This window comes from Silurus aristotelis (assembly GCF_946808225.1).
Source record: "Silurus aristotelis genome assembly, chromosome: 5".
Lineage (NCBI taxonomy): Eukaryota > Metazoa > Chordata > Actinopteri > Siluriformes > Siluridae > Silurus > Silurus aristotelis.
In genome coordinates, this window is record NC_139578.1 from 14,342,544 (window position 1) to 14,360,820 (window position 18,277).

General features: G+C 39.3%; 1 protein-coding gene across 7 annotated transcripts in view; it reads right to left on the reverse strand.

The window, feature by feature from the left end:
• Window positions 1-16,464, reverse strand: part of mark2b (MAP/microtubule affinity-regulating kinase 2b) — a 39,814-nt gene extending 23,350 nt beyond the window's left edge. For 5 of the 7 annotated variants that reach the window (XM_083541367.1, XM_083541366.1, XM_083541368.1 and 2 more), the window contains exon 1: window positions 15,268-16,444. In XM_083541367.1, coding sequence (XP_083397493.1) covers window positions 15,268-15,315 — 48 coding nt within the window. In that variant the 5' untranslated portion in view covers window positions 15,316-16,444. Of the gene's footprint in view, window positions 1-6,573; window positions 6,627-15,267 lie in introns of all 7 variants that reach the window. The other 2 variants (XM_083541370.1, XM_083541369.1) reach the window with 2 other exon arrangements.
• Window positions 16,465-18,277: the final 1,813 nt, after the last annotated feature.

Consider the following 18,277-nt stretch of genomic DNA (forward strand, 5'->3'; position numbering starts at 1 on the left):
CATTACAAAAATAAAAACCCTTGAATCTGAAATTCAGTGTAACCTCGATACTCTAATCGTGAGGTTTTGACTCTCCTTTTGGTGGTTCCTTTTTCAAGGGAAATTGTACATGTACTGTAAACTCAACAAAAATTGTGAATTACTTGTCGTTAAATGTTACTACTTTAAATGAAATAATACAATAATAAAAAAAAAATCTAACTGTTTTGAAAAGTCACTCGCGGCTTCCGGTTCCAATGAAAAGTCGCGAACTATCGAGGTTCCACTGTACTTCATTTAATACAAAAATTGTGGTCTTCCTCCCAAATGTGACAGAAAACAAAGGCACTTGTAATTTAGCTTTTTGAATATCTAATCTGAACAGCCCATTTTACACGGTCACAATGATAGAGTATTGTTCTTGTCGGGGTCCCACTATATGCCTGGATCGACACGTGTAGTCCTTGGTAGGGTAGGGTTTTTTGGAAGTGGAAATAATGATGGGTTTATTTCCTGAGCATGCCAACATGGACGGAAAAATGCTACATAACTCCCTACCACAAAATTACAGAGTGACAAAACAAGAAAGGGTTGCAGTATCTAGGTGTGTGTGTGTGGTGTGTAAGCTAGGCAGACAGGTGAAGCTGGTTAGAGACACAGGTGCACATGCTCCAGAAAAGCTGCGCGCGCACACACACACACACACACACACACACACACACACACACACACACACACACACACACACACACACACACACACACACACACACACAGACACACACACACACAGACACAGACACAGAGAGAAAAAGTGTCAAAATCTAGTGCATACTTGTGTTTAGGAGATCAGTGGCACGTCAGATCCCCTTGCCCTTTCGTTTCAAAATGACTACTGAAAACTTTAGTTGTAGTGTAAAGAGTAAAGCATTGCTTGCTTTGTCTTGCATATCATATGTTTTGACTAAACCTCGTGTCAGGATCGGCAGAGCGGCATCAGAATGCAACTGTCTATAAAGAAGACAACACTCATAGCGCTAGGGTGAGGCAACATTTTTTTTATTATTATTTTAAAGGTCCTCTGGAAAAACTCTACAACAATCTATCTTGGATGGCAACCTTGATCCTTCTTCTACAGGAAGTAATCTGAACAGAACCCCTTGTTTTGAACTGTAGGTTTGACTTTGTCAATCAAGCCTCTGTCCATGGAGAAGAATCATCTTGTGTCAAAGCAATAAGATTTAGAGGTCCGACATTGACGAGGAGGTTTCCGTTAGACAAGTTTTCGTTCCTGTGATGCAGTCATCAGGACCTGCTGATCTGGGTGACAGTTTTGTCTTGCGCTCGCTTCATAATTCTGAAATCTCACACTCTCTCTTGGACGTTTTTTGGCAGCCCAAACTGACACCAGAACTCAGGGCAGATTTGTCCGTGTGGGGAAAAAAAAAGAAAAAAAAAGAAGCAGACTGAAAAACACCACACGACATCTCAGATACAATAATCTGGTGAAGAGTAGTCCTATACCCTGTCCTAGATGTTCTGGCACCTATACACAACGTGCTCTTAATTAACATGAAGATGGTTAACATGATCGCACATGCATCTTCTTGTGCTTTCTTACTATGAGCGAGTTCATATATTGTGCAACTCGTATTGGAATGCAAAATCAAGTTCATATGCTTGATGAAACAAGTTTAGTGTGCATGAAGCTGCTTTCCATACAATACACATTTATTAATGTGGTGCAGGTTACAAATAGGAATCACCTCACATTTAACCAAACACATTTAAAAAAGAAAAAAAAGATGGTAGACACATGATGCAGTCTGTGTTATAGAGCAACGTGAGCGCTTGAAATTTCATTTGATTTGTATAATGCGCACCTCTATAAACACAGATCAGGCATAACATTATGACATTATACCTTGGGCTGAAACGATTCCTCGGGTAACTCGAGAAATCGGAATACAAAAAATAATTTGCCTCGATGCTTCGTTTGTTCCATTTAACTACACGTGGAGCACTGGGTTTTCCCCACGGACCATTACTACGGTCTCACCACCAGCTTTACTCTGTAGCCCTCTGGACAGGTAAACACATGACGCTGAACAATGAAAAAAATAGAGCAGCATGAAGAGAACAGCGAGGGGCGAGGAGAAGATTCAGTCCAAACAAAATCAAAGTATCCAAAGATTGGCATCATTTCAAACTAAAACAAAGAAAACACCATACAGTGCAATTACCTTTTTTTTTATTTTATTTTTATTTTATTTTATTAAAGTAATTTGAAAGATTTTTATTTATATACTTGTATTTTTATGTAATATGGCAATAAAATGCACCAAATGGGTTTAGTTTTCACAGATATTCTTATATGAAATCTCAGCAATATAAATAAAAAAAAAATTATTCTATTAAAGAAAATAATTACTTGTTAAATTTAAGAGAACCATATTTAGATAGAGAAAGTGTTATTTTCTCTTGTATATTTAGTATTGCGCTAAAGAAAAAGTACTTCTTATCCGATTACTGGATTAATAGGTGGACTAATCGGTGGAATACTCAATTACTAAAATAATTGATAGCTGCAGCCCTAATTATCAGATGATTGGTAAGTGAATAACACAAATTCTCTCTCCATCATGACACCTGTTAGTGAGTGGGATATATCAGAAAGCAAAGGAACATTTTGTCTTTAAAGTTCACGTGTTAGAACAGGGGTCACCAACCTTTTTGAAACAGAGCTACTTCTTGGGTACCGATTAATGTGAAGGTCTACCAGTTTGATACACACTTCTGAAATAAATTTGCTCAATTTACCTTTAATTATATGTTATTTTTAATAATTAATGATATTTATCTATATTTAACACTGATCATGTTAATTATTTCTCACAATTATTATCAACAATGATTTAACAAGGTAGAAAACAGATATATGCAGCACACTTGTGACTCATGTGGTCCTTGCGGGTGACCTGGTGCCAGCGTGCACCATGTTGGTGACCCCTGTGTTAGAAGCAGGAAAAATGAGCGAGCGTAAGGATTTGTGCGAGTTTGACAAGAGACAAATTGTGATGTCCAGACGACTGGGTCAGAGCATCTCCAAAACTGCAGCTCTTCTGGGCTTTTCCCGGTCTGCAGTGGTCAGGAACTATCAAAAGTGCTCCAAGGAAGGAACAGGTGAACTGGCGACAAGGTCCTGGGCAGCTAAGGCTCACTGATGCACTTGGGGAGCGAAAGCTGGTCCGTGTGGCCCGAGCCAACAGACGAGCTCCTGTAGCTCAAACTGCTGAAGAAGTTAATGCTGTTAAAGCGCAAAGGGTCGGGACTGTTTTGGCAGCAAAAGGGGGACCAACACAGTATTAGACATGTGGTCATAATGTTATGGCTGATTGGTGCATATAGCATATCTAATTGAATAGAAATACATTCCATGTTATTCATCAGTGACCTTGTCACCAGGAATCATGTCAGCACACCCAGCAGGTAGAGTTTGAGTAGAGAAACAAAATGATGCTCCTTGGGCATAGTTTGAATTTCACTTTCAAATTTCAGCTACTGATTCCATTCTGGAATTACCAGGATAGATTTCACACACTACAAACGATGAGAGATTCTAACACAAGTGTAATATAAGCACAGAAAGTACATAATCCAGTCAAACAATAAACCAAGCAGTTATAATCCACTCCCATTCTCCATGAAAAACAAACTACACCCTAATCAAATTATTAACCAAACTTATTTAGGCTTGCTGACATCAGTAACATGAGGTCGACCGATTGAACGGCCAGGCACTCGCATCTGACTCAACAAACCTTGTCGTGCGTTCTGCGCTTGCATAAGAGAACATAACTTTCCCATACCAGTAGGTGGCAGTAATCTGTATTCCGCATTCAAACAGAGGAAGCAGGAGGAGCTCGAACTGCAAATATATCAAGCCAAAAGATTCATGTTTTTTTTTCCTCCAATCATGTCTGCTAAGTTGCAAAGACAAAATTTTTGTCCCATGTGCTAATTCGCTAATAGCTAATCTGTGTTCGATATACAGAATCAGCCGAGAATCAGCTGATGCCGTCCGGCCGGTGGTGAACGGTGCAGAAAAAAAGCCAGCCGACACTTAAAAACTAGTTGATATTCCCAGACTGCTGACAATCAACTTGGTGGTGTCTTATCATCCGTTCTTAATCTAGCCTTTTATATTTCATTGGGTAAATATGCTGCTTTTGGAGAGAGAAAGAGAATAATGACAGTAAGGTTTTGGAACTGTATTGTTAGCGAGTCTTTAACCAGCTGTTGTTTAGACTACAGGTAGGCACGGGGACCAAAACCTACCAACAAGTGCACTGATTAGAGAGGCTACTTGTGTTGTTCAATACATGTTTCATTAAAGCAAATTCCTGTATGATGTCTTATTTATTAACTACTTGATTTTTTGGGGGGTAAAAAAAAAAGAAAAGAAAATGTGACCAAATTATGTTTTGAAAGTTACTATAACATAACGTATACAAAATGTTCAAATGCAATATCAGAGCTGGCACTGGGGACAAAGATTGTTTCATCTTCTAAGACTAATTTAATCCAAAGTCCAAAAGGTACGCTTAACATCCTGACGTCACACAAATGGGACCTTGAGAAGCACTCTGTACTCGATAATAAAACTTTATTGCAGTTTGGTGGATCGGCGAAATCACATCATACGTGTAAAAAACAAACAAACAAAAACACATCAGCTGCAACACTTTGATCACAAATGTGTACCCATTAACAGTCATGCTTTGGAGTAAATCCAGAATGGGGGCAAAGGCAAAGGCATGGAAAGAGGAGATGCTAAGAGAGTGCTGACTGGCACAAAGGAAAGGACTTGAGCTTCAAAGGTCATCTCTCCCTCTAACACACACACACACACTGTAGAGTTCAGTGTACATAGTAGGTGTTTAGATTGTAGACCTTGGATAATGTGTGTTTCTGCGTGTGTGTGTGTGTATATATTACATATATATATATATATATATATATATATATATATATATATATATATATATATATATATATATATATGTGTGTGTGTGTGTGTGTGTGTGTGTGTGTGTGTGTGTGTGTGTGTGTGGGCAAGTGCATGACCTCACACAGCTGATACAAAAGCAGCCTGGTATGGGTGGAACTACCATTACATCACTAAGATAGCGCACGCACACGCACGCACACACACACACACACACACACACACACACACACACACAATTAGTGTTGTCTTCCTTTTTCTCTGCATGTTTTAACCACTTGTATCTGAATAAACTGCTTTATCTGGCCTGAGCTTTGACACCTGGTTTACAGTACCTTGTGTCAGCGTTGATTAGTTTGCAAAAGCCGCTCGATGTGCTGAGACATTGTTGCTAAGGCGATGATTCAACGTACTCTTCCGGAAAACAGCACATCTCACTCTTACTCGGACCTGTGTGGACTGCCGATTTAGCACCATGTGACCATTTTACAACAGACTCTGTGAAATTTTGAGGTGATGGGGTTCATGCGCATGTCGACACAAATCCTAAGACAACTGATACACTCACAAACAGCTGCGCGCACACACACGCGCACACACACACACACACACACACACAAAACAATCTAACATTTCCTTACACACAAAAAAAGGCTCTGGTTTTTGATTGCTGTGTTGCCATGGAGATGTGTCGTTCACTGCAGCAGTCCTTACGACATGTTCTCTTTTCTTTACGTTGTTAAAGAATCGGTCGTTCATGCACTCGCTCTCCCTTTCACCATAATCACGCCCCCGCAGTCACACAGGTAGAGAATATAGAAATTTAGTGGTCTCACATTCTTGTGTGCTCTCTCTCTCTCACTCTCTCTCTCTCTTACACACACACACACACACACACGTTAACAGTCACGAAGATGCAGTATTAAAAATAAAAACACCACCTACTCACAAACGCAAGTTTTCAACACACTTAGATGTGACCACGGAAACACAGTCATCAACGAGGTGCTGGTGTGTTAAAGAAAATGAGAATTGTCAAATCAAGGGGATTTGTATGAGCTGTGTGAGAACCTCCCAGCATCCTCCCAGCAATAATTGTTTGATGAATATATGGATAAATAGACAGAGTAAAGACCATTTAAAATGGTGTGCAAGTATATAAATAACACATTTCCAACTGAATCTTGTGACAAATCAGCAACACATAAATAGACAGCAGCTGGACCTCCTTTTTGTTCTCAGCACCTTCCCACCCTTTCTCTGTCTTTCCACTGCTCTCCCTCTCTCTTTCTTTACACCCCTTCCACCTCTTTTTATCTCCTCGTCTTTCAGCAAACTGTCAACAGCTCCCAAACAAATCTGATATTAATCACAGACTGTACTACAGGACAAACTAAAACGCTAAAGTCAGAGTGGTGTGTACGTGTTTATACACTGTAGGCAGGTTTAATTTCATATGACTGAATGACAAGTTCACTCGTTGCTATAATACTACCATCGAGCTACGAACTAACCAAATAAAACAATATTGGTTGATAGTTACATTCGATAACAATTAATAAGGTTAGGAATAAGCACATCACTCACTTTTATGCACCTTTAGTAACCACTTTATCCTGGTCAGAAAAGCAGCAGTTCTCCTGGTATCACCAGACAGGAAGAAAAAAAAAAAAACATTTTATTAAATAATAATAAAAAAAATATTATATATATATATATATATATATACACACATACATACATACATATACACACACACACACACATACACCCACACACACACACAGAGTACAGACCAAAAGTTTATATATATTATATATACAGTACAGACCAAAAGTTTGGACACACCTGCTCATTCAGAGTTTTCTTTATTTTCATGCCTATGAAAATTGTAGAGTCACACTGAAGGCATCAAGGGCTATTTGACCAAGAAGGAGAGTGATGGGGTGCTGCGCCAGATGACCTGGCCTCCACAGTCACCGGACCTGAACCCAATCGAGATGGTTTAGGGGTGAGCTGGACCACAGAGTGAAGGCAAAAGGGCCAACAAGTGCCAAGCATCTCTCGGGGAACTCCTTCAAGACTGTTGGAAGACCATTTCAGGTGACTACCTCTTGAAGCTCATTAAGAGAATGCCAAGAGTGTGCAAAGCAGTAATCAAAGCAAAAGGTGGCTACTTTGAAGAACCTAGAATATGACATTTTTCAGTTGTTTCACACTTTTTTGTTATGTATATAATTCCATATATAATTCCACATGTGTTAATTCATAGTTTTGATGTCTTCAGTGTGAATCTACAATTTTCATAGTCATGAAAATAAAGAAAACTCTTTGAATGAGAAGGTGTGTCCAAACTTTTGGTCTGTACTGTAGATTACATACACACAACAAAGATTTTATAAATAATAAATAAATGAATGAACAAACGAATGGATGAATATATATGTTGGAATCTTTACTATAAAATTGTTAAACCATTCTGGACTTAGATCTAACTGGTCACAGAGGCCTAATGCAAAGAAAAAGAAAAAAAAAACCTGTACAATGCAGTGCCAAGTCGTCTAATACAACATAACGAGACGATTTCTAACCATAGTTAGTAATAGACATTAAAGTATGTGGACACCTAATTATCACACCCATATGTGCTTGCTGAACATTCTCCACTTCTGGTTCTGTGAACCTCCATTCTTCTGTGAAGGTTTTACACCAGATTTCAGCATGTGGCTGTGGGGATTCATATTCATTCAGCCATAAAAGCATTAGTAAAACATTGAGGTAGAGTACTGATGCCTACAGAACAGGTCTGGGGTAAACATTTCATTTCATCCCGAAGATGTTCGGTGGATCTGAGGTCAGGGCTCTGTGAAGGACACTTGAGTGTTTTCACTCCAGCTTTGTCAGAACATGTCTTCATGGACCTCACTTTGTGCATAGGGTCATGCCGAAACATGTCTGAGCCGCTTAGTTTTAGTGAAGAGAAAGTGTAATGCTGCAGCATATGAAGACATCGTATACAACCGTCGGCTTCCAACAGTCTGAGAAAGTCTAACATATAGACGTGATTGTCAAGTGTCCGCATACGTTTGGCCACTGTACAATGCCAGGAGCTGACAGCTCAATACAAAAATACCAGTTAAACAATTTGTGTTGCCAGGTTGTGTTAAGTGCTGAAGATCAACAGTCTGCATGCAGTCATGCTCATTTTCTTTGACTCAACATCTCAAAATAACCAAATTACACATCCTTAATTATACTATTGCTTTATCTGGACACATACAGGAACATTAGAGTGGCAGTTCAAACCTGCTAGAGGCCTCAAATGATCACATGTAATGAGCATAGTGTACATTTGAACCAAAAACTATTTCCACAAAAAAGGAACTCGACACCTGTAAGGATGCATACTGATGGGGTAATAATTGTTTGTAATGTTTGAGCTGAAAAACCTCAATATCTTTGAATGAAAAAAAAATAAGCTGTTTCGAGATCCAAGCATATCTCCGAACAAATTCAACATAATAGAAGGAACACAGTGCGTGTAAGACAGAGGTGCGATAAAGTAAGCTGTTGTGATACAGAAACATTATAGTCTCAAATCAAATGAACTCAAAAGCCTTCTTCAAAACACCAGTAGGAAATTGCTTACACAATCAAATGTGCTGTAGCCAAATATTCAGAAAAGAGGCAGTGCGGCAGCGAGCCATCAACAACCTGCAATACAGGCTTTGACACAACCTGCTGTTACGTACACGCATGCACAAACAAACCTGTAACTGACGTCACGCGCTGGGAGTAGGAAAACTTCGGCACGCCCTTCAGGTCGCTTTCACACCCAGCTTAACTGGAAAGGCTTGTTCTCTTACTCACCCAAACTGTGGTTTACTGATAATGTCCACGCTAATGATTCATTCGGAATGATGAGATTTACTAGGTTAGGATAGCAGCTAAAAGCCTTTTGAAACAAATCCAGCTACGACCTGAGGTTTTATAATAAAAGCCGAAGCGTCGAATGTAAAAGTGACCACTGGGGTGGGTGGGTTTAATCACAGTGGGTGAAAGTTCAGCTAAGACTTTAACTGTGATTTTTGGAAAGAGAACACTAACCCATCGACAGTTTCTGTTACTTAGAAAGATATATCTGATTTGCGTACTTAATAAAGCACGAGTTTATACCGAACTGGACATCTGCAAAATATATAGATGCTTATTTGTTGTGTCGTTCTCACCATCGAGTAGTGCCCCAACGGAAACCACATTCGATTTTGACCTTAGTTCAGTGGGGTGTGTGCGCGTGTGGTTGAGTAAAGTATGCAAATTAGCATGTATTTCTGAGCTGTTGGACGAGCTGCCAGTAGCCAACTGGAGTGAGTGTACACTCCTCCGGCTACACTAGAATACGCTGTACAGGCGGAGAGACCCTGCTATCTTGGAGACCTTGCTGTCTAAAAACTGCTGTCTAAAGCAAACGGATTCTATTAGTTCTACTCAAACCATCACACAAGAATCCACCAGTGCACTTCTAGAGTTCATTCACAAAATGACTACCGTTTTATTCTTTGTTCCAGACATACCGCAAAGTCTTGGCTGATACTTCGCTAAACTCCGCAGTCTCCATGTCCCTCCCTTGCGCACACAAACACACGGCAAGAGAATAAAGAGATTTACAGCTAATAACCTCTGCTCTGAACCGCCAGCGTTCACCTCGTCAGCATTTGTCTTAAGTGACACAATAAAAATCGTGAGCCAAGCAGAAACCTCCACCAAGGACTGCAAAGTTTACCGACTGGAATAAATGTTTATTCATGTTGTACAATTCTATGATCTTTTTTTTATATATATTTGTTTTCATAACACCTAAAGATGCAGGTCATGGACATTTAGGACTCAGAGAATTCAAAAGATCAAAACTTCCAGCAATATTAATCATATACTGTTTTATTATTTATCATGAATAACATAAATCTCCTAAATCTGGACCAAACCAGCAGCTTCTGCACTGTGCAAGTTAAAGAATATGGCTGCACGCTGACTCGACATACCAGAGAGTAATTAATTGAATTACAACACAAGTTATACGTGATGCTTCTCAACAATGCCTTTTTGTGAAGGTATAACATAAAAGCCACAAAATGCAGCACAACAGATCACTAAACACAGTGAATATCACCAAATAAAATATTTAATACACAATAAAATGCTTTCTCTGGACTGCAGGCTTTAACGCATCTGTCCTTATATCACAGGAATTCTCAATTCAGAAAGCGTGTATTCATTTAGCAACAACTACAAAATACCATCGAATAAAATCCTGTAAATTTTGACAGGATTCTATAAATGTTTAAATACATGAATATTTTAATACATCTTTTATACCGATGGCACAGGATTTGCTGGACCCTCCACATCATCCACGTGTAACAAGAAACCGAATAAAAGAAACTGCTTAAAAAAAAAAAAAAAAAAAAAAGGAAACGTTATAATCTTTGATGGTATAAAAGCTTCTGTCAGAGAAGTGTTATGTGTCAGAGCTTTGTAAGAGTCAGTAGGTTTCATATCAGGAGGAACACTTCAGAACAGAACAGTCTCAATACCGTAACGTCAATGAAAGAGAGAGAGAGAGAGAGAGAGAGAGAGAGAGAGAGAGAGAGAGAGAGAGAGAGAGAGAGAGAGAGAGAGAGAGAAACGAATGAGAAAACAACTGGTAACAGGAATTAATTTGCTTCATAGACATTCAATAAAATATGTTAAATGTATGTGTGGTTCGTTAACACAGCAAAATCTGCTTCGTTTGGTTGTTTTTTTGCACTGCCAAAGCTTCATACAAACACATTAAATAACACACTTAAGGCTAGAAAGAATTCTGTTTACTTCCTGACACAACAAGTGTCTGCACCCTGAGAACCCTGAGTAAATAGTAAATATACAGTTAGGTTACATGCAAAACAAATCAGCCAATCAGATTACTTCATTTAGTTCCGATCTCCTAGGCAACACAAAAAGAATCGTATCTTAGACGAATAATTTTGCATACAATCAGGCGGCATTTGTGTTTATAAAATTTAAAGAAGAAATTCACATAAAGGCCTTGTCTCGGTTATACTTATATATATATATATACACACACACAGCATTTTTTTTTATTATTGTTTAAGCTGTAAATTATCATCCCACACAATTTGAACTCACACAGAAAACATTTGCAAAATTATATAGTGAGATGAATTTTGTGTAAATTCATATAAATAAAGTACACTGTACCACACACACACACATCTCTCAAATATTTTTAGTAATATATATATATATTTTTAAGAATAATATATTTATAATAATTTAATTTATAATTTTTTTTTTTTTTTTTTACACTGAAATTACTTTGTGAACTCGATTTGTGTAAAACTCGGCATGTAATAGACTTTCGGAATTGAACACAAGCTGCTCAGTAGGTTTTTTTTCCATAACATTTGCCTTGTTTGTATACATTTAAAAGAACCTTTGAAATTTCAGAATGTGTTCCGATCCTACTGCAGTACTACTGTGATGTATCGTGATCCATCATATCATGATGCAATCGATATGCATCATATGATCTATTTGGAAACTTCCAGCCATTCGTTTAACTACTCAAAGCACAAGACAATGACAACATTTAAAAATGGAATGTTAAGCATGACACCAGGGGATGATTTAATATCAGCTAAAATACAAAGGATGTAAAAAAAAAAAAAAAAAAAAAAGAAAAAATAAGAGGTGATAAATCTCATTAAATCATCTGTGACTGAACCCTTCATCTTGTATCGACATGTGGTGCAAGCACTGTGATGGCCCAGTGTTTAAATTAGACAGCTGGATGTATGGTTCTGACATTTCACCCTTGATCTCATGGTATTGCATGTATACTGCCTGAAAGAATTCAAGTGAAACTGCAATGTATTTAGCACAGATACAAATGTAATCCGGGTCCCAGCACAAGCGTTTGTGACTCGATATCACACATGCATTATGATAAACACGTTGCTGTGCACATGAATGTGATGTCACAGTTACTGAACCCCAGGTGAAAGAGCAAAACCTCTGTGCTGATCCATGGTATGCTCACAGCATGCTGCCTCATTAGGTTTTGCAAGGCAAACAACCCTACAGACTGTGGACTGTAAAACCTAAAACGTTTATCATTATCCAATGTGTGTATTTTTGTTTTCTGGGTATATTTATCTTGAATTCATAATCTCTTTTGATTTTTTTTTAAAAAGGAATGACAGGAAGAACCTGATTACGCTAAGGTCAAGATGTGTATTGAGTTTAGCAGGCGTATGAGGTATGCGACAAATGTCCCCATCAATTCTGCACGGTCACCCCTGAGACGAATGCTGATTGAGAATTATGATTGTATGACTACTAAGGCAATTCACAGGTCACTCAGGAGCAGCTTATTATGGTAGATTTGTTTTTCTTCTAACACAATAATCAATTCATCATTTACAAATCCCGCATTTTGTAAAATAATGCCCTATTTTTCTGCACTAGAGCAAGTTTATAAAATGTTGCCCTTGTCCCCAATGTAGCATGCAAATCTGATCTGTCTAATAATTAATTGTAGCTCATCGCTACCAGTTTTACATCACGTAGACTGCACACATAGATCAGGACACGCCGGCCTCAAGTGGCATCCACTAATCTCAGATTATTGATTTCTGCAGGTTGTTTAAACCAATTTTATTTTGTACAGTGTTTGTCAACCTTAACCTGTAGAGAATGTATTAAACCACTGAACACTACATAGTACCAAAGCTGCTGTCTGGTGATTAGTATCCGCAGCAAAACCACAATCATAGAGGCCGTCCCTGATTGGGAAAAGATTTCATAGGTCGCTATGCCACTGTTTTTTCAATGGGTTTGAACTAGTTCTTCAAGCTCCCATACAAAGGCATTTGTGCTCCAACCACAACTCAATAAATTGAACATCCATTAAGGAGTTTAACTGTACTTAGAACTAACTGGTTGGTTTTTTCTTGTCTTTCCAGTTATCGTTTTCTCGTTCACTGTTGACGAGTTCCATTCAGCTTTCGAGCCTCTGACCTGCACAGACTGCTATAATTCATACTTTATACGTTTGATACACACACACAAGGCAGATATTTATTTCAAGAGTTGGGGGTGAGAAAATATAGCACATATAATCAGCACATGACTCATCATGACCCAATCTTGCTATATTAATACATTCATAACGCTTCAAAATCTGAACATTATCCTTCATAGTAGTTTGACTAAAAATGATAAAACAACAACAAAATAATGAAATAGCAAGAAAAACTGTTTTACCCAATAAAACCAGATCTACAGGGAACATGCACTATCCTGATTGGTTAAGCTAACATCGCCATAGCAACTCGTAGCCAATAAAATACGGCCAAAACTGAAGTAGTTTTGATGCAGACTTTTAAAGAATGCCAGCAACATAGAGAAAATGTCACCCGACACTTATATAATCAGCAGTGTGGTTTACATGACATGTGAAGCACCCAGGGAAAGCATCAGGAACTGACAAGAAATTCCCAGAGCTTCAAAGCCTATGCTTCTGGTATTCGATATACATGATACGGCTAAAGGTTTGTCGACACCTATATGTAAACCTTCCCAAAACTGTTGGTACAAATTTGGAAGCACACATTAGTATATGAGGCCTTTGGACACGGTAGATATACTATTTCCTTTCACTGGAACTACAAGGCCCGGCGCGCTCCATGAAGACAAAAAGTTTGCAAATGTTGGAGGATCAAGTGGCCTCCTCAGAAGAGTGAAAGGTAAAACAACAGCAAGGTAAGGACTAGATCTGAAATGGGATATTTAAACAAACATCCAAGTGACCTGAAAACATAAGCAGGAAACTACAATGTGTATATAATCATTCGCTATTTGATTGACGAACACACTGTGGTTTCCTGCTTGTTACTGTACAGTGATAAACTGGTGAATATAAACTTCCCTTGCCTTTTAGCTACACTGTTCAGTATAAAACCAAAAGGTGAGTACACGAAGTCAAAACATCTCAGGTGACTGCGAATATACAGAGTTTCAGTTTGTGCCAAAAATGTTTTGCTAAACTGTTTAAATCCAACCAGAGTCAAATCAGTTGAAAAACTCAATTGCACATGGAATGAAATCACCAGCATTTCATCACCAGTTCAACTGAAATCTGAACGTCCACCTCCAGGTGAGTTTTGATTACGTCAGACTAGTTACAGTGGGAGTGGAGGCAAACAAATCACATGCATACTTTTGACAATGTGGCAACAGAAGAAGAGCCCTACCATTTGTGACTCAGTATACACAATCAAGACTTCAAATAAAAATGTAAAAAAAGGATCAAACATCAATTCAGTTTAAAAGATTTCATAAAATTATTATATTTTTTTTTTGGGGCACATGCTGAAACTTGCGACCGGCCTACAAGTTGACAGGTGTGGACGATAAAACTACAGTCGGCGACGGCTGCAACAACAGTTCACGCGGTTCAGGGATCTTATGGAGCTGAGGCTCACCCACGTTTCAGAGCGTGATTAACACCACTGACTCATCATTCTCACCCTCAACCTCTGAAAGCAGACGCTCAAGACTAGCTTTCAGTGGGAGTAAGAGCTCTTCATGTGGGATTCCAGGAAAAGAGGGGGAGGAAAATTATATATAAGAATCTGCAGCTCTTGTTTTATTAAATCAATGAACTCTGATACATCGTACCTCTCGTTAGACAACCATTTAGTCAGCATATTAACTTTAGCAATTAATGAGCATAGAAATTCTCTTCCTTCTTCCTGGAGTGCAAACTCCACACAGGAAATGTTAAAAGGACTTTTTAGTTTATGACTCGGTAAGATGACTGAAGATAAAAAAAAAAAAAAAACGAGGCACACGTACACTGATCAGGGTTTCATTTTGAATCATGTGTCTCAGCCAGAGGAAGAGAGAGAGAGAGAAAAAAAGACAGAAAGATGATTACATGGTCATCTTTTGGGAAAATGGTGGAAAAATATCAGTACTGCCATGACCTCTGTTCTACAAATTATTATTATTATTTTTTAAAGGATAGACGTGCCTTCTCTCTCTCTCTCTCTCTCTCTCTCTCTCACACACACACACACACACACACACACACACACACACACGGCCAAATTGTAGCCCCCAAACACTGAGCATATGGAATATTTAAAGCCCTCGTGTGTCCTGGTGAGACAATGACGATGATCCCTAGTCACAGTGTAAACGTGTATATCTCACCTGTCCTGAAGAATCGATGACTCCTAATCCTTGGTTCCACGTTGACATTTGCGAGGAGCTTTCAGAAAGGTTTCCAAACCATTCAGTAACTACACCCGACACGTTCTCTCGTGTGTGTGTATGTGTGTGTGTGTGTGGTTCCCCAATAGTGGTGTGAACGAGCCAGCTAACCCTCGCTAGCCACGCGAACACAGATCAACAAGTCGAGTCCCACATTAGTTACAAGTACGTGTCCATGTCCACAGTGTAGGACGGTATCGCAACAACACACACAAAGACACGACTCTTTAAACTATTCAAATATTCGGTATCTGATCAACTATTTTCTACGACGTCGGATTAGCTCTCGGGAACCATACGAACCTCTGTTGATTAGATTTAACGTCGAATGAAATCTGACTGGATGCTGGCCGGATAACTTCAACACGTCTGAAGCGTGTTGACATGCCCAAACGGGAAGAAAATACAGATAATTCAATGTTGTTGTTTTTTTACTTTTTAAACTAAATTGGTGTCTAAACATAAAATCAAGTATATCAACAGGCCGGGCTTGGATCAGGTAACGTTAGCTAGCCAGCTAGCTCACCTTAACTTGACAATCGCTGCGGAAAAACACACACACACACACACACACACACACCTTACAATGACAAACAAATCAGCGCGGCGTCAAACGAATCCAATGTCGGTCGAAACTAAATGATATAACAAACGTCAAAACTTGTACAAGTGACTAAACTCAAAGGTAGGGTTCTCCAGCGAACCTAATACACACCAGCACTAGCAACTGTTAGCTAGCCGTCCAGTCAGTCAGGCTTCAGACCAAATCCCCACAAACTCTCAGATTCCTCCACAGTCCGCCCGCATCCGACTACAGCCACCACACGACTCAAAACAACACGAAGTATAAAGTAGACTACGATTTTATCTACTGTTCAGAGTGACGTCCAAAGTCTTGAGGATGTAGAATTAAAAAAAAATCCATTATTCGGACCGTTTAGGTCGCTTTCTTGCTCGAGTGAATGAGTGAGTGAGAGCAGCAGCGGTGGTGGTGGTGGTGGTGCGATTCAGGCTGCTGGATAAAGTGCGGAATACCGGAACAACGCGAAGCAACATGGCCGGCCGCCGCGCAGTGGAGGGGCGGGAAACACCACCTCAGCTCCCGCCGCCTCGGACCGGAATAAGCACTCCGAGTACAGCGGAGACTGCGGCTGACCCCCAGCGTCCTGTCTCCATAATTTACACTCAAGAGGCCATTTTTTTTTATCAGGTCTACCTACCAACTTACATACCTATCTCCCATACTATCACCCCTTTCAGTTCAATTGAGTTCAAAGTTCGATTCAAAGAAACTCTGAGATGGAATGAGGAAGAAACCTTGACAGGAACCAGACTCAATAAGGAACCCATCTTTATCTGAAGAACCATACTCAAAAAGGAACCCGTCCTCATCCGAGGAACCAGACTGAAAAGGGAACCCATCCTACTATGACGAACCAGACTCAAAAAAAGAGACATCATCCGAGGAACCAGACTGAAAAGGGAACCTGTTCTCATCCGAGGAACCACACTCAACAAGGAAACCGTCCTCATCCGAGGAAATCACACTCAAAAGGGAACCTGTTCTCATCCGAGGAACCATACTCAAAAAGGAAACCGTCCTCATCCGAGGAAATCACACTCAAAAGGGAACCCATTCTCATCCGAGGAACCAGACTGAAAAGGGAACCCATTCTACTATGAAGAACCAGACTAAAAAAGAGACATCATCTGAGGATCCAGACTCGAAAGAAAACCCGTTCTCATCCAAGGAAATCACACTCAAAAGGGAACCCGTTCTCATCCGAGGATCCAGACTCGAAAGGAAACCCATCCTCAACAAATAACCCAGGCTCAAAAGGGAACCCTTCTTCATCTAAGTGTTACTGAGAGTTAATTCATTATTGTATCATTGTTAAAGTGTACTGTGTGCTGTGATGGGTGCTTAAATGCAGAACTGATCATGCAAACTGAAGTCCTAAGCCATTGTAGCACACTGATGACATTAATTGCAGTTCAAATCACTGCTCATAATTCTTAAGTTGCTCAGTAACTTCATGGATCTTTAGGCTGTTTATGTGCACAAAATGGTCTTTATTGAAGAAAAGTCCATCCAGAGGTAGGGTGTGTTGAAATGAATCAGGCAGATCTAAAAAAGAAGAGAGAGACAGGAGCACTGGCTATTGGTACCCTTACAGTGGGCTTTATTCTCCTTGGTGGATCCAGGAACAAAATCACATAATAACACACAATCAAGAACACAATTATTAGAACTCACACACACCTTAGAGAAATTAATCCTAGCAATCTATCAGTTCTTTTAAGTTCAGAGGAAACCAGAGAACCCAGAGAGAACCCACCCAGGCCTGAGGAGATGGACAGAAATTCAGAATCAAGCCAAGGACTCTGAAGCTGTTAGCTGGCAATGTTACCTGCTGCACCACAATGCTATCCTGCAGCAAAGCTGTCCATTACCAAGCCAGCATAGATACCAGTTATTTGGGTTATATAACCACTGAAATTGTATATATTGTTAATGTGGTTTCACTGGTTTTCGATGCAGCATCAACCCTGTTTTTTTTTGTTTTTTTAAAACATGCAAGGTGTTGGTCTTCCAACTCTCCTTCTGTGTTTGTTTCTGCCCACACGACTGCTGTTAGCAGGATATTTTTGGATATGGATACACCAACCTATGATTAGTGACATTTAAGTGTTTAAAACCCATACAACACTCCCGTTTTTTTTTTTGTTTTTTTTTTAAAATATAGTCCTATAAGAGCAACATCTAACGTCATGGCTGCTTTTCATCAAAGCTGTGAGTAGGTTACCTGACAAATTGCTCATGGTTCCATATCGACTAGTTAGTCATCATACTATACAAATGTTCTCTTTAAAATGCCATGAGAAATTTAAAGTCGTATGACACTACAGAAATCCTAACCCAGTTACTTAAGATAAATGAATATATTTG